Genomic DNA, 17,270 nt, shown 5'->3' with positions numbered 1-17,270 from the left:
CAGACCTCCGCAGGGTGCGGCAGCTTAGTAATGGAGCGGGAGGGGCCATTCGGGGACAGTGGTCCCAAAAAGCCCAGGGCCTGCCAGGCTCTGTCTGGGAAGTAGGGTAGCTCACCGGCTCGGCCTCCTGCACAGTGTCTTTCGGGGGTGACATGGAGAAAGGGCTGGCTTGGCCCCCGCAGCACCGGGGGTTTGAGGCACACCTGCACCTCCACTTATGCTGAGAAGCGGCTGACCCCAGTGACGGGAGAATTTCCGAAACCAGAGAGAAACAATACATTAAAAATGCAGAGGTGGAGGGGAGAGAAGGGAGGCAGGGGCGAGGGGTGTTTGGGGGGGATTCAGGAGCCAAGGGGATCCTTTTGTGAGTGTTTTTAAAGAAGCAGATGTGGATATTTCAGGCAACTACTTGGACCATTTCAAAAGAAATGGTAAATGCTTAAAAACACAGAGTGAAAAATGCCCCAGGCAGCCGTCAACCTGGCTGGGAAGGATGGATGAAGCCCGCAGCGCTGTGTGTCGGGAGGGGAAGGGAGCCGGGGGTGGGACATCAGAGGGCGCGCTGTGGGGTGGGGGTCCCAGCTTGGAGAACAGGGACCAGCCGCAGGGGGTGGTCACCCTCCAGCCTCCAGCTCCAGACTCCAAGATGGAGCGAGCGTGTCTGTGCTTCTCCCGGTGCCCCTTGGACCCTGAGGATGGGGATTTTGAAGCATTTCTGTTGGCACAAGCAGCTCTTTGACAGGCCTGGGTGGCCCGGCTGCGGGCTTTTCGGGGATGCTGGTCATTTTGAACAGCACAGTAAACATCTCTTGATAGGTTCCATATAGGGTCTTGGGGAAATGATAAAGTGAGGGTAGAAACCAGGGTCTTACAGTCAAAGGCCTTGACTGAGGGAGGAAAATATCAGCCATATCCCCATCAAGTACTTGAATGCTCCCAGTGACAGAGAGCTCACTATCTTATTTCTGTGCTAGCGGGGGCGGGGGGGGGGCAGTTCTCTTCCCTGACTTTGAGTTTTCCCTTTCTGGTTGCCACCGCACCCTTTCCTGGAGGAACGAATCACAGACCCACCCTGGGACAGAAAGGAAGCAAAAAAGTGCATGGCCCTAGAGTCTTACTCTCTAAGTAACTAGACCAGCTCCTTCATCCTTGAAGGCAGACAGAATCTGGAGGACAGGGGTGGAGTCTTTGCTGAGGGCTGGGACAGCTTCTGAATGACCTTTGTGGGCCGCGTAGCTCACCCTGTCCCAGAGGCCCAAGCACAAGGCAGGCGACCAGGACAGAAGTACCTTCCCTGAGCAGTGCTTGAGTCCAGGCTCTGCCCAACACAGCCTGTTAACTGCGCGCTCTGGCCTGTGTGGTATCAGCCCTCGCAGACCCCCAGCTCCTCCTGGGGCTGTTGGGGGGCAGCCCGGGAGTCAGCCTGGAAAAGCCCTGCTTTGCACATTGCCACTGGGGGCAGGTTCATAACATGTGAAAAATCCCCCTTTCCCCTCACCTCCAAGGAGTTTAATCTCTTCTAATCAATTTAGCAGACTCGCTTGGTTGTAAACGGTAATGATTTGCATTTTTGAGCCTTTTTATCCCTCCTTAAGAAAAAAGATGCCTCCTCTGTCTGCCTTCTGGAAGGTCTGTGCAGGGCTGTGAATTGCTTGTTAGCACTCACCCTGGCGCCCAGCCAGCTCGAGGCCTCCGCCCGTCACCTGCACTGATCCGAGCACAGGGAAGGGACAGGGCACGCAGCGTGCCTACAGCTGCCCCTGGCTGTGTTCCTGGCCCTGAGAGCAGGTCCAGTTCTTGGGAACACGGGCCACTGTGCACCCCAGAGCCCTTCCTTCCAGCACATGCCCCAGCTCTCTCCTGGTTGCCTCCCCAGCTCCGTTGCTCCCTGTCTGCCGCATCCAATTTTCCTTGTTGTATTTTTCATAAGCGTGAAGCTTAGAAACCCCGTCCTCCTCCCTGGTGTGTTCGGCAAGAAGCAGATTTCCGGAGTGGAGTGGGTTTGCTTTGGGACTTGGGCTGCCCTTGGTGGGGTAGGGGCAGGGACTGTCCTTTCCTCCCGCCTCGGCTCCAAGCAGGTGAAGGAGGGAGGCTCAGGGGCGTCCTGGGCACGCTGCCCGCCACTTCTCCAGGCCTGTCAGCCACCCCAGGCCCTGCAAGGAGCCTCACTTGACCTGTCCCTCTCACTCTGGGCCTCTGTCACCTGCCATGGATCAACTAGAAACTTCCAGAATCGGTGCAAGGGAGGAGCCCTTACTTGGCCTTTAGAGCCCCCAGCTTTTTGGGGTGAAGCCCGACTCCTGCTTCAGCCTGCCCTCCACTTTGCAGAAGGGGAAACTGAGGCTGTGGATTTACAAAACATGCTTTCCCTCTACCTCTCTGGAGACCCTTCCTGGCCCCTCCTCACTTTCTGCTCCTGGTGGGCCTCCCTGGACCCCTAGAGGAAGGAGGAAGAGGGAGGGAGAAGAGGCACAAGGCAGGCAGGGGCCTTGAGCTCTGGGTGGGGAAGCCCAGCGCGCCCCCCTCCCCCGCCACCACCCGGCCACTGCCATCTTCCTAGCTGCTGTCCCCTCTCCTGCCAGCGTCACTCAGAGCCGGAAGGGACCACTGCCCCACCTCCTGCCCCCAAACCTGGCCTTCCGGCCCTGGGTGGAGAGGCCCTCTAGTCAGCCATGCGACCGCCATGTTCCTGTGGAGGCGGCCCAGGAAGCCGCAGCCAATTTAGAGAAGATGGAGGCTTCCTCGGGGAGGCCGCAGGAAAAGGGAAGGAGAAAAGGGAAGAAAAGAAGCTTTTGATGCACATCATGTCTGCGGAATTGAGTATGACTAATTAATAGATTTTATTCTTAGTAATCTCTTAAGCATTCCATACGTTGGGCCCTACGCCTGAGCTGAGCTTACAAGAGGCCTCATTCGCAAAATGCAAATGACTCGCCTGGCCCGGCAGCCTCCTCTCCTGCCTCCCCTTTTCTCCCCCCTCCACCCCCCACTTTTTTTTTTTTTTTTTTAGGGGAAATTTAAAGGAAAATTGCCATGTAATAGAAAAGAGATTCTAATCACTACATCTAATTACCACGAAGGGTAAACCACTTAACCAAAGAAGTGTCATGGGCTCTTTTTTTTTTTTTTTTAAACTTAAAACCTGCTATAAATGCCACAGAAAACACTCGTCTACGCTGAGGCCAACGAGGTTGTTCTGGCTAGTTAGAGGCTGCAAAGGTCAGGTCGGCCGCCCGCGGAAGGGGCATTCTAGACAGCAGCAGGAGGTAGCCTGGGCCCTGGGCTTGTCTCCACGAGCCCTGCGTCCTCACATGCTGCCGGGGGCTGGGGGGGCTGGACAGCTCTGCGGCATCTCTCTCCTTAGGAGGGCACTCAGAACAGTTGGACCAGGAGGGGACGGGCGTTCAGTGTGGACCCAACTTCAGGCCCGCTCCTTGGCTTGGGGGGCTGTGAGGCAGCAGACATTCGGGGGCTCACTCTCAGAAAGACCTCCGCGAGGATGTCTGATGCTGAGCGGAGGAAAATTGGGAACAGCCCCCAGGGCCTGGATGGTGAGTCTCCATCATCCTCAGCACCTACAGGCAGGAGGATGCCTGCAGCAAGCCCTCGGTGAGCCCCTGTCTGAGCCCCCGGGGAGCGGGAGACCCCAGTGACCTCACCACAGGTGGGCCTGGCCTGATCTGTATTGTAGGGAAGGAAGCTGACCACCCAGGCCTGCAGGCCTTTCTGACCTCACTGGCCGACTCCAGGCTCACCTACTGTCCCCCAAATGCCTTCCTAACCTCTAAGGGGATAATTTGACCTCCTCCTGGTGTGTTCAAGGGGAAAGGGGAGTAAGATTGGGGACCCAAGCATGTTAGCAGCGGGACTTGGCCTTGAGGAGGCCAGCGCCTGGGACATCGGTAGAAGGCATGGGTGGTGCCGTGAGGGAGGGGACCTCACTTCAGAAACAGCAGGGACCTCAGGCTTCTGTCCCTTCCCCCTCTTCCTGAGCCAATGCCCCAAGTGCTCACATACCCTCTCTACTCCTCCCCTAGCTGCCAGAACTGGCCTGTGTTGGGCGCTTGAAGCCAAAGGGAGGGCGACCTTCACACAGACATGAAATTAAGGCTTGGAAAAATCTCTCTCCTGATCTCATTGTATGAGAAAATGATTCAAGTGGACCAAAGGGGAGGGGAAAGACTTAGTTTCGAGCGGAGTGTGTCCAGGCCCCGCGCCTCTCCCTGGGGCTGGGGAGCCTGCCTCTCTGTTGTGGGGCGAGACCCTCCCTCCGGCCTGGAGGGGGAGGGCCACGCCTCCCCCCACCCTGCTTACACAGCTCTCGGGGGCCATTCCTTTCAACCCCTGCCTCTTCCCCGAAGGGACCAGTCACATCTTTCCATGACCAGTGAGTGGCCAGCCCTCGGCCTGTCTGGATAGCATCCTCTTTCTGCCAGAGCCGGACACCTCCTCGACCTCCTCGACCTCCCCTGCCCTCGGGCCAGTGTCTCCCATCTGATGTGGCTCTTCCCTGGCACAGTACCTGGGCGCACTTTGACAGGTGGTGGCCTGAGCTCCCCAGGGGCCAGGGCGCAGGAGACCGCAGAGCCCTGGGCACCATGCCTCCCTTCTCTCCAACTTTGCTGTCATCCTTTCATTATCATTTCAATCCCATGGCTCCCCAAACCACACCGCCCACTGATAAGTGATGGTAACCCAGTTCTGGGGTGGGGGGCTAGGAAATAAAACCTGAATTCTTCCGAGGGCCCTAGTCAGTACCCTTTTGGAGCTGGTATTTCTGGAGGTCTGGTCTTCCCTCTCCAGAGCAGAGTGCCGGGGGTGGGTACGGCTGAGGCTCTGCGTTCGGGGGGCTGCTGTCTCCCGGGGCTCTTCGGAGAACGTTCATGTCTTTTTCTGGGCTTTGTTTGAGCAGCCATGGAAACCATTAGGTCTAATCAGCTGGAGAAAAAAAAAAAAAAAAAAAAAGTCCCTGCGCCAATTACCTGTCCCAGGAGGAAGCATATGGCACAGAGGAAAGAGAAAGTCACTGTCGAGGTGACTGCGTCTGTGTGTTGGGGGTGGGTGGACAGTGGGGAGAGAAACGAGGACACTGGCCGTCAAAGAACGCTTTTGTCTGTACCAGAAAAGAGCGCGGCCCAGGTCTCGCCGACCTGAGATAGGGTTGAACCACGGGCACCCCTTGCCCGGGGTCTCCCTGGCCACCCAACCAGCACAGATACACCTCCGCCTTTAGGAACAGCATTGTCCCCCTCCCCACGCCCACCCCCGACACGCTTTGTCTACTTACTCAATGATTTCTAGGAGAGAGCAACATTTTCGTGACTCTATTGTCTCAGGAAACTGTACGAACTGACCCAAGAAGTAGTAAGGACCGTAAATGGGGCTCTATCTACCCATCTGTACTGAGAGATAGGACAGAGAGATCGACAGGTAGATAGACACACGTCCGCGTGGCTGGGAAGCCACCGCTTCCCCGGGGGCCATCCACGGAGCGTGGTGCACGGAACTGAAGAGGGCTTCGGTATAGGAAAAAGAAAGTTTGCTTTTTAATTGACTACACCATTGTTCAGAGAATGCAGTGAAAGACGTGATCTTTCTGCAAATCTGTAAGGGAAATGGTACGGAAAGAACCAGGGAAGAGGTTTCAGGACAATATCTCCGTAGCAAAAAGATCTTTTCTTCCCCCTCTCCTTTGTGAGGAGCCTGAAAACCTTCCGTCATGTCGTTGTCACCCACAAGCAGCCGGCAGCGAGAGCTGTGTGGGGGCTTTGCGTGTTGGCTGTTCCCTCTGACGGTTCTTTTGTGACGGCCTTGAACAGAGCATGAGGCGTACACAGACGCTGTACAGGTAGTAGCTTTCCAGTTCAGGAAAAAACAAAAAAACGAAAAACCCTGACCCAACCCTTCCTGCAATATTATTTTTAGTCCTTCCCTCCCCAACAGGCATAATTTGGTATAAATTATGTCTTCAGCAACGTCAAATCCCCCTCCTGCCTTCTATTCTTTAAAAAAAAAAAAAAAAAGAGAGAGAGAGAGAGAGATCTTGTTTCTGCTGTTGTGTTCTACAAAAGTGTCCACCCTTCCTAAACTTTGCTTTCTGCTAGGAAAGTCATCATGGAATTCCTTCTCCTTGCTCTATGGGATGGCAGCGGGCCGGGCGGAGCCGCGCCGTGGCCAGGCCAGGAGGCGGCGGGAGCTGGGGCGGAGGCGGCCGGCGCGGCAGGCATCATGTGTAGGTGTACTCTACGTCGGGGATGCCGCCCTCCCGGTAGCCCCGGGTGGTGCCGTAACCGATGGTGTGTGTGGCTTTGCAGAGGCTGCTGCCATTGGAGGGGAAAATGGTGTGGACCACGTACTCCTCTTTGGCGCGGTAAGGGTTAATGGGCAACATCTGCAGCCCAGGGCCGCGGATTTCCAGGATGGAGTTATCCTTCTTGGTCCCGGACTCCATATAGTCGTCCTTTTTCCGGCTGCCCCGATTGTAGGCCCGGTCCCGGGTCAGCAGCTCCCCGGCCCGGTGCACGTACCAGCAGATGGCCCCCAGGACCAGGAAGAGGAAGACGAGGGCCACGGCCCCGCCGATGATGCCCGCCAGGGGCAGGCCCGCCATGGGGTCAGCGTTCTGCTCCTGGTTGAGCGTGGTGGTGGGGCCGTAGCTGTCTGCCGTCTCGGCCTTGGCGCACACCGGCGTCTCGTCGGCCACGTAGGTGTTGCCGGTCTCCATGGTGACCAGGCAGATGACATAGGTGGACTTGGGCTCCAGCGCCGTCAGCAGATACTCTGTCTTGTCCCCCTGCACCAGGGTCTCCGTGATGGAGCCCACGGCGGGGCTGTGGCCCAGGCGTAGCCAGCTGAGCCGGAAGGAGGAGGCGGGGAGCGTGGCCTTCCACGTGATACGGATGGAGTCCGCCGTCAGGGGCTTCACGTGGATGACCAGGGTCTTCGCGCCCTCGCCCGTGGCCACGGGGTAGTCAAGGTTGGAGTCGGGGAGGCGTAGCCCTGGCCTCTTGGCCTTGAGGGTGAAGAGGGAGCCCTGGGGTGTGGTGGCCGAGGCGCGGTCGCTGGCCGTGGTCTTGGCAGCCGCGTTGGCCGCGCCTCCCTGGGGCCCCGTCTCGAAGCACTCGTCCATCTCGCTGGTGATGTCCTTGATGGCCATGCCCCGGACCTTCTCGGGGCCCTGGCACATGAGGCCCCGCACGTTGACCACGGCCGCCCGCGCCTTCACCCAGTCCCGCAGCCACAGGAGGTTACAGCCGCAGAACCAGGGGTTGTTCCGCAGCAGCAGCTGGGCCAGGCTCTCCAGGTCGTCGAAGAGGCCGCGGGGCAGCGTGGTGAGGTTGTTGTTGGACAGGTCCAGGCGCTCGAGTTGGTGCATCTTGGCCAGCGCGTTGGAGGGGATGTGGCTGATGGCGTTGTCCTGGAGGTACAGCTTCCGCAGGTGCGCGCTGGGCAGGCTGAGCGGCGGGGCGGCCAGGGAGTTGCGCACCAGCGACAGCTCGGTGAGGTTCTGCAGGCGGCTGAAGGTGTCGTCGGCGATGCGCTGGTTGGCCAGCAGGTTGCCGTCGAGCACCAGGCGCCGGAGGCTGCGGAGGCCCTTGAAGGCGTGCAGCGGGATGGTGGAGATGCGGTTGTCGTCCAGCCGCAGCTCCTCCAGCGTGCGGGGCAGCCCCGGGGGGATGCTGCTCAGGTGGTTCCGGCTCAGGAACAGCAGCCTGAGCCGCTTGCTGTCGGCGAAGGCGTCCTCCTCGATGCTGACGGTGGACACGGAGTTGTCGTCCAGGTGCAGCTTCTCCAGCAGCGGGAGGCGGGCCAGGGAGTCCCGGGCGATGGCGCGCACGTTGTTGTCCTGCAGGTGCAGCTCCCGCAGCGAGCGCGGCAGGTTGACGGGGAACTCGTCCAGGTCGTTCTCGTACAGGTAGATGACCTGCACGCTGACCTTGGTCTTGAGGTCCTGGGGGATGCCGGCGTTGTTGATCTGGTTGTTCTGCAGGTAGAGGGTGGTGGCATCGTCGGGGATGTCGCTGGGGATGGAGGTGAGGCCCCGGTCGTTGCAGTAGATGAAGCCGTTGTCGCAGCGGCACACGGAGGGGCAGGTGGTGCTGTCGATGACCTCGGTCAGGAAGGCGATGAGCCCGTAGCAGAGGAAGAGCCAGTCCCGCAGGTCCATGGTGGCCGTGGTCATCACGACGGTGGCCGTGACGGTGGCAGCGGGTGTGGTGGTGGCGGTGGCGGTGGGTGGTGCCACCACCATGGTGGAGGGCTGGGGGCGCCGGGCCCCGCCTGATCTGCCTCCACACCTGCAGGGAGCACAAGACACGGACGGTGAGAGTGAGTCTTGGCGCCCACCCGCCTGCTGCCGCGGGGGTCGCCGCGGGACAGAGGTCAAGCCTCTAAGCGCTCGCCCTGTGACCCTTCCTGGGCCAGCCTCACGTCCCGGGCGATCCCTCGGGCCGGGGTCAGACACTAACGACATCTGGCCAACGTGAAATCCCAGCAGGGGCAAAGATGTCTGTGAATGATGCGGCCGCAGCCTCGGTCCGCCCGGGCGGTGATGTCCAGCCGCGGGGGAGATTAATTTAGTAAGAGCCGCTCCGCAGTGTCTGTTTCTTCTTTGGAGGCTTCACACTAAGCCAGTCTTTATGGCTAATGCTAAAAGTGGCTGGTCAATGTTGATGGGATGGATTTAAGGTGTGTTTTATGGATCTCGAGCCTGCATTTCTCACTGGAACGGAAACTCGCATCCCCGTCTGGCTCGTTCCCAGGGTCTGAGGGAAATGCTCGTTTCCGTGAGGCCCGTGAGCGCACAAGGAAGGGGGTGTCAGTGGAATCCACAGAAAAGAGGCCGCTGAATCGCCACTGGTGAGCAGTGGAGAGCAAGGAGCTTCATTGTCTGGTTTTAAAACATGTCCTATTTGTCACCCACGGGTTTTACAGACAGAAGAACGAGGTGTCAGGGAGATCACTTTCTTGTGTATTTACGGGAAACCTTTTTATCCGAGGTGCCCTCCCTAGCTCCTGGTCCCGTGTTGTGTGGGAAATCAGTCCCCACCTTACCCCCTTCCCCAGTCACAAAACTTGCAGCTATTTGGAAAAGAAAAATTTTTTATCTGTTTTCTTGCATTTGAAGAAATGACAGAAATAAAAGGGGGGAGGGGTCCACGCCGAGGGAATCAGCAGCAAGGTATAATTTCGGTTTTCACAAATGGAAAAATTGCAGCCTAGATTTTTCTCCTATTGTTTCGCTGTTCATAGTGGTAAAAAATCAATTAAAGAGAAATGATCTTTCATTTCTCAGTTGGGGAGGTGTCTTCATGCCGCCGGCAAAGGTCTGCCACATAACTGTAGGCTCATGAAGGCTTTTCGGTGGTGGGACGCAGTCATGGCCTCCTGCATCTGAGCCGAGGCCCCAGCCTGAATCCGGCCCAGCCCAGCATTCAGAGCAGAAACAGGACCTGGTCACCAAACGAGTCAGAGGGGACCTCTCTCTATGCCCCGGGGACTGAATGTCTCCATTTCTCAACCAGTGTCAAACCTTCTCCCTTGTCTGTCCCTCTCTATCCCAGAACCGCTCCCCTCCGTTTAGCAAACTGCTCTTCATACAACCCCTCCTCCCCTAGGTCTCCCACCCACCTATCCATCCATCCATCCATCCTCCTACTTGTCTGTCTAGTGGTCCAGAAGATCCAGGAGCACCCTGACACCTAGACATGCCCACCTTCAGAGGACAGGGATATAAACCCAGGCCCCGGGGGACCAACCAGCCGGGTCTCACCCAACCCCCTTTACAGACACATCCTCAGGAGGGTTGTGGAGCCTGGATGTCCCATCTTAAGATGCTTAGGAGCAAAGACACAGGGCTAGAGCAGGTGCGGGGGACAGGAAGGCCTAAGCCTGCTCAAAGGCTACCTTGCCTCGCTCTCAGAGGTCAAGTTTGAGTCCCTCTGTCCAGGGCCCCAGCATCTGGCCAGAGGACACACACCTTCTTTGACCTGTAGGCTGCTGAGACCTGACACATGGGATGCAGGTGGCCCCAGCCCACCGGTGCCCTGAGCAGGGTGGGGCAGCCTTGCTAAGGCCAAAGCCAAGGCCGGCCACCGCATTCTCTGGCAGACATCAGTTCCCCGTGCCCGCTCAGCTCATGGCCACGGCCCTCAGCCTTCGGAAGCCCTGGCATCATAATAGAGTCTAAATTGCACCTTTCAGAGATGCCTGATGGATAACCAAGAAGCAGTTGGGAGGCAGGGACCCAAGGCCTTTCCCTTCCCCTGTCTGCAGGCCTCATCCATCTTGGCTCGAGCCTGCCCTTGCCACCCCTTCCCCAAGGCTGCAGCTCGGGGCAGGGCCAGGGTGGGGGTGGGGAGGAAGAGAGAGCCTGCCTTCCCAGAGCAGCCTTTAATGCCCGGTGCCAGGGGGCCTTTTTATTCCTTTGCCGTGTGTTTGACCGTTTATGTGGCCATCAAATTAAACCTGGTAGATCGCCCGTCTTCCACGGGGTCATTTGCTGGGCAGATTCTGCAGACTTCAGCCTGATGGGAGTTATGACCCGCCGGCACCGTGGTGGACAGCAGGATCCTTCCCTGGGGGCCAGAGAAGGGAGAAGGGAGGTGGCTCAGGCTGGACGGATCCAGACCCCCATTCACCAAGGGGGAACCTGGGCCATCATTCTTGGTGCTCTCCCTCAATCACTAGCTCCTGCCATCTTCCAGGACAGAGAAACCTGGCTTCGCATCCTGCCTGTGCCACCTCTAGGCTCCCGACAGGGGCTCCTTGCTGACTGCTGTGATGCTGGGTCCCCTCCACCTTCCCCTGCGCTTCTTCAGGCCCATGCCCCAGGCTACGGTGGAAACCCTGGTCCTATAGCTGGGCCCTCCCGTTGTGACCCTGGGATGCTCCAGCCTCTCTACCAGGGGACTGTCCAGGTCCAGGGAGGAGGTGTGAGTGGCCGGAGCCCACAGCTTAGCTCTCGCCTCGGTCCCCCTGGCACTCTGAGATGCAACACCCCCACCACCACCTGTTGCTACAAGCCCTGACCTCCCTTGTGCAGCCTCTGGGCCTTTGCTCTGCGCTGTTCCTGATCCTGGGACACCAACACATTCTCCCCGCTCCTGCCTTGCCAGGCCAGCTTCTGCTCCTCTGGGACCTCAGCTTAGAGTCCCCTCTTGGAAGCTTTCCCTGACCTGCTGCAAAGCCGGCCCCAGGTGGGCTTTGCTCACCACCGCTTCACTGGTGGGAGACGTTTATCTGCTCGCTGGATGGCGGCGCGTCCCTGTTGGAGACCCCCAGCCTGGTGTCTTCCCCACATCACAACAAGCTGGGGCTGCCGGAGGCCCAGGGACTTCTGGGGACTCACTCCCCTTGGGAGGTGGGAGGTTGGAGGGAGGGCAACACGCAGGGGGCGGCTGCAGGACGTGAGGCCCAGCATAGACCCTGGCATGCCGGCTGGGAGCTGGCGGCTGCTGCTGCAGGCTCCCGGGGCACAGTGAGCCATGAGCACCCCACGGGGCCCGAGCATGTTTCTGGAAGGAGCTGGAGGTCTCAGGCAGCAGAGGGAAGGTAGGGCAGGCAGTGAAGGCAGCTTGCATGGGGGTGCCCTGACACTGGGTCCCCCGAAGTGCTGGGCATGGTCTCAGCCCCCCACTTTGGGAATCCGAGAATTCCAGGTGGTGCTCACCCCAAGAAGGAGGCACGTGAACTAGAAGCAGGAAGGGGACAACACAGCTAGGTTTGAATCCTGCCTCACCAGTCCCTGACGGTGTACCCGGCGGCGACCCGTCTCTGGGCCTCCGCTTCCTCATCTGCAACATCCGGCTGGAAGGACAACAGCGGAGGCTTGTGCAAAGTGCCTAGCACAGGACCAAGTGGTTTTAGAAAGAAGAGCTGCTTCACCCTGTCCCGGGGAGGGACCCCGAGGTGCTCCCATGACCCTCTCCGGGCAACTGCCCACCTGTCTTGGCAGGGCTCCCCAAACAGCTGAACCAGGGAGCCTTCGCCCTTCCCTTTCCTATGCCCCCCACCACCAGGACCTTCCCAGAAGAGCAGGGCCCGAGGCAGGGGCAGGGTATGTAGGGCAGGCTGGGGACAGAAGCAGTTCCTCAGCCCAGAAGGGGTAAGGCAGGAGACCCTGGCCCGAAAAGGAGCTTCACCAAGACAAGTTCATTCCACACCCATAATGACTCCTAAATTAAACCTTTGTTTAAATTAGTGAGGGACCCCCGCTTTCTTCCCCACCAGCCAGCACTACCCTTCCAGCTTAACTTGAAGCAATACCATAGGTGGAGGGCTACAAGGTGGGGGGCTGGAAGAGCTTCCCACCCCACCTCTTCCTTCCCCTCCGACCTCCAGGAAGTCCCCCATCCCCATCCCTGTAAGGCCAGTAGCCCAGGGGGCCCGCCTGGGCTCAGTCCAGCATCTCCATCTACCTGAGGGGGCCCTTGGGTCTCAGGCCTTCCCCTGTAAGATGGAACTATTAGTGATCCGCCTATCCTGGGTCTTGGGAGGATAAGCGATGGCTGTTTTCAGGCCTGAGCCGAGGGCCTGCAGAGTGGCCTACACAACAGGGGACCATGCCCGTCTTAGCGGTAGGCAGTGCTCCCGGGCAGATCCAGATGGGAACTGCAAACTGGAACTTCTAGGGAGTGGGCCTTTTCCAAGCCCTAGTTCAGGCCCAGGTGGGTCTAAGCCCACGAATCTAAGGCACCGCCTTTGGGCAGGGGGTCGTCTGCCATGACCCTCCAGGCCCTTCCGAGCCCCGGGACTGCCCCAGTTCTCATCCACAGGTGCCGTTGAGAACTTGTAGAAAAAGGGGGAGCGGAGTGGGGTGGGGGCCAGGGGGTGGTGGTAGGGGATTCTTTTAAAACCTAAAGTTAATTATTTTCCTAATTTCATGCTGTATGCATTATGCATCAGCTGTTATCACTGGCGGTAATTGCAGACAGGTATGCAAATCCACTAAAAATGTACCTCGAGTTCACCTCGCTGCGTAGGCCGTCTGGGCGGTGCCAGGCGGCAGGATGTCCTGAACTTCAGAGAATGCAAATCCCTTTAAAAAAACAAGACTTTAAAACTGTGTCTTAGGAGGTTAATTATATTGATAACAGTGTTCGATATTAAACTATTCAGGGCCAGGAGGGGGTGGGGGGAAGAAAGGAGACATGTGTAATTTTGTTTCTCCCTCTCTCCCCACATTATTTAATAAGATATCCCAATTCCTGATATTTCTGTCTGTCTGCGCGCATTTTTAGTCAGGCTGCCTAGACGAAGGCTTTATTCCTTTGGGGAAGGTAAAAGGAAAGGGCAGGGGAGTTTCAGAAGCTAGAAGACGGGCTTGATGTCTTTCTCGGGGGCGGGGAACAGAAGGAAGGAAGAGAAGGAGCAGTGGGGAGGGGACCCCGGGGTTTGTAGGGTCAGTGCTGCTGGCCTTCCCAGCAGCCTGCAGGATCCAGGCAGCCAGGGGCCAAGAGGGAGGAGCAGGATCATGAAACAGAGGCTGGGAGCTGGCTAGTGGTGCTCTCCCCTGACCCTGGGAGCTGTGTGGCATCTCCCACACGCAGGCCCTGCTCCTGGAGAGATTCCCCTTCTTTACTTATCCTGAGTTGATTGTCCAAACATTCCCACCAGAATATAAATCCCTCTAAACCAAGATCGTTCTGTCCCGTTCACCAGCCTAGCCCAGAGCCTGGCAGGGGAGTGTTCATAAGCATCTGGTGAATGAATGAATGAGTCAATGAGTGAGTGAATGAATGAGTGAATGAAGACGCCAAGCCAAGAGGAAGGACCTAGAAACAGGCAGTGGGAGAGAAGAGGGAGGCTGGCTTCACTTCGGCCCCAGCCCTGGAGGGGATAACCACCCAGGCACCCTCGGCCCAGTAGCCCAGAAAGGAAGAGGGACTGACTGGTCTGAACTCTGCCACCGGTGGTGGAGGAGCCGGACACAGACCCAGGCCTTGGACTCGCTGTCCAGTGCTCTTCCCTGCGCTCTCAGCTGCCCAGGGGGCCCTGCTCAGCCCCAGAGGGAGAAACCTGGGGAAGACGTCTGGCTGCCTACCCACCCCCCCACCCCGCTCATCTCTGGTGGGGGGGGGCTGGCCTGGCACCGCCTGACCACAGTTTTACCTTCAGGTCAGCCTCACGTTCTGGGAGGCCCCTTCCCTCCCACCTCACAGAGACGCACAAGGGTGGGCCCCCCCCAGCAACCAGAACTCTGGGATCGGGGAGTCACAGGACCTTGGAGATTGTCTGCCTTTCCCAGGGGAGGAAAAACTTAGGGCCACAGGGCAGAAGGGGTTGGTCCAGCACCGTAGACATTCCTCCCCCGCGCTCACCTTCTCTGACCGTGGCCCTGAACTCTCAAACCCTTTCGGCAGAGGACTGGCACAGGGAGGGTGATGATACACTGTGTCCAACTCACACAGGGATTCATGGGGGCTGCCTCTCCCCACAAGCAGGTCTGTAGACCCCTCCGGCCAGATGGGGGGCGCCCCATTAGTGGCAGTAGCTGGCCAGGGAGCACCCGTGGCAGGCTAGGCCCTCCAGGACCTCCCCACCTCTCCAGCTGGCCTATGTACCCAGCGCACAAAGTGGGGGAGCACCTTCAGGGAGGGGAAGGGATGTGCCCAAGGTCATACTGCTCGTAACAAGAGGGACAGGGCACCAACCCATGTCTGCCTGGCCCCCCAGTTTGGTTCTCTTTGCTTTTCTGCCTCGGGATGAAAGGACACTCGCTCCACAGCTCACCATAGGCAGAGCCCCGCGCTGAGCAGACTCTCCATAAATATTAGGGGTGCGGGCCTGGGGAGCAGCTGTGGGCCCCAGGAATTGCACCCCAACCCCTCCTCGGGGCTGGGAGGTGAGCAGGGGCAAGTGATGGGACAGTGGGAGAGCCCGTGGTAGGGATGAGGGAGGGGAGTCCAGGTGGACAGGGCCAAGCGCAGACTCCCTGCGATGGTGACGCCCGTCGGCCCCGCTGCTGGGCTGGCGCGCCTTCATAATAAATAACAGCAAATAGCCGATCCGCAGGGCATCCTTCACGCCGGTGGCTAATAACACGGCTATTAATGCCCCCGCAGACGGCGTGCGCGTCGCGCGGCGCTGACGAATGTCCGGGCCCTGGCGCAGTCATAAATCAGCCCCTCTCCTGGGGAAGCGTGCGGAGAAGTGTCATTTTCCATCTTGGTAATGAATTGGGGCTTCCCTGCCCTGCCCTGGGCGCCGCTGCTGGAAGTGGCCTGGAATTTGTGTTTAGGGAGGCACGAGCCTTCCCTCCGGGCCTCTGGGGAGCCCAGAAGTGTGGGGCCACCCCCCTGCCCCCAGGCAGGACCCAGCTCTCCACCTGCCCCGCCCTGGCCTTTCGCTGCTCGAGGGAGGATGAGGGGCGCTCGGGCCTGCCGTGTGCCCATCCCAGGGCCCCCAGCAAGCCGCTCTCCCCAGCAGCAGGGCTGACTGGAAGCCAGAGCAGTGATGCCTAAGGACCAGCGGGCGTGAGGTCTCGGGTGGTGGCTTTGGCCCAACCTCACCCTGGGTCCTCCCAGTCAAGTGGGAGGGCAGCAGGTGCCCTGGCCAGTGTCACCCAAGGTCTGCCTCCCCCAAGGCCTCACGACTGCCCGCTTTGGTCAGAACTCAGAGGGGCTCAAAGTAAGACACCAACCCCATCCCCCCACCTCCCCGCCCCTGCTCTGGAGCAGCGGTTTACTCCAGAAAAGCCTTGTACCCACCCTCCCGAGGGTACAGCATGCCGCCAGGTAGCAGAAGACCCCTCCCCTGGCAAGCAGAAACTGCTGGTTGCCCGATGGTCTGTATGGGGCTGTGGCTCAGAGCTGCGGACCCGGGGAGCCCTGATGCCCCCGTGCAACCCAGCTGGTGAGAGAGCAGGGCCCAGCCGTCTCAGGCACGAGGAGCCACTGGGCCTGCCCGGGCCACCCGCAGCCCGTCTGCAGCCTTACCTCCTGAGCTGCTGGGCCTGGCTGGGATCGCTGTTCTGGATGCTTCCCGTTGAGGTGGGCCTGGACACACTCACATGCCGACCCTGCGGCCCTGGCACTCAGGTGCAGGCCGCAGGGCTGGGGTGCTGCGTGAAGCTAGGGGCGCCCCGGGGAGCGGAGAGGACGCCCCGCGCTCTGCTCTGCGGGGCGCCTCACGCTCAGACGTGGTCGCGGGCCTGGGGTAGCACGCTCTGTCCCTTGGGCTCCAGGCGCCGCTGGCCTCTCCCCCCGGAGCAAGGGGCATGCATGGGGGGCCTGCCGAGGCACCCCCTGCAGCCCCGGGACTCCTGTGCGCAACCCGAGGGGGTCCTGGGCTCCTGCTCCCCAGGCATGCCCTAGAGCCCGGCGTCCATCCTGCCGAGGTGGCCTCTCGCTGTCCTCTTTCAACTTTTGCCCTTTTGTCTGTTGGCCTCGCTGCCTCCTCTGAAAGGCTTCCGCGTGGCTTTTACCCCCTTTTCTTCACCAAGTTTTTTTTTTTTTTTAATCCCTTTAAGTCACTTGGCAGAACGGGCTCCGGTGCCGAGAGCGTTCTTGCGTGGCAGAGCTGGGAGGGAGCCACTCTCCAAAGACTCGGTATTCCTGCCACTCAGGCTGCGTCTCCGGGGGGGCAGGCGGGGGTCCATTACCCCGCTGAGGAGTTCAGATGTTCACCGCGGGGCTGGAGCTGCGGACACGCGCCGCTGAGCCGTCAGGCCCCGCATCCCTCTCTTTGGAAGGATGTTGGTGGGGGGGCGCGCAGCCCTGCTTGGCTTCTCCTGTTCGCCTCGGAGAAGGTTTCCTTGCCGGGGAGGCGGGGGGAGGGGCGGGTTATTCCTGCTTCAGCCCCTGGTCTTGTCTGTCCAAAAAGGAGTCCTGCTCACCCACTCCCTGCCTCCTCAACCTGCCAAAAAACAATACAAGCGATTAAGCCCAGGGAAATCAGGAGCCACGCAGGGGCGGGCAGCCTGGGCCGCGGCCCCCTCTCCTCCCATCCCCCTGGACCCCGCATTCTTGAACACCGCTCTCCAGTGAGCCGGAGGGGGCGGGGAGGACTCCCCATCATCTCCCTGCGTGCCTCAAATCCAGACAACAAACAGGGGGCTGCGCAGAGCACCCTCCTCAAAGCTCCCCGGTTTCCTTTTGCTGGGGGCGGAGGGACCGGAAAGAGAAGTTCTGAGGGCTCCTGGCCGTGCAGGGGCTGCCTGCCCGGCCCAGCACTGGCTCCGCTTCCCCCCAGCACCTGCTCCTCTCGCAAAATGTCATTCAAAGGATCCAACTGGGCCACTGCGGCCTCGGCTTCCAGAAGCAGCACTG

General features: G+C 59.5%; 2 protein-coding genes across 2 annotated transcripts in view; one reads left to right on the top strand and one right to left on the bottom strand.

Moving 5' to 3' along the window:
- Positions 1–17,270, top strand: part of MACROD1 (mono-ADP ribosylhydrolase 1) — a 141,307-nt gene that overhangs the window by 33,332 nt on the left and 90,705 nt on the right.
- FLRT1 (fibronectin leucine rich transmembrane protein 1) lies at positions 6,227–16,047 on the bottom strand. The gene is made up of 2 exons (XM_044259547.1): positions 15,939–16,047; positions 6,227–8,297 (listed from the first exon to the last, which is right to left on the bottom strand). Exon 2 carries the CDS (start codon positions 8,249–8,251, stop codon positions 6,227–6,229), a length of 2,025 nt encoding a protein of 674 aa, XP_044115482.1. The 5' UTR covers positions 8,252–8,297; positions 15,939–16,047.

The sequence above is a fragment of the Neovison vison genome, chromosome 7, assembly GCF_020171115.1.
Source record: "Neovison vison isolate M4711 chromosome 7, ASM_NN_V1, whole genome shotgun sequence".
Taxonomy (NCBI): domain Eukaryota; kingdom Metazoa; phylum Chordata; class Mammalia; order Carnivora; family Mustelidae; genus Neogale; species Neogale vison.
Note: the sequence above shows the minus strand (reverse complement) of the source record. Positions and strands in the feature narration are given on the sequence as shown.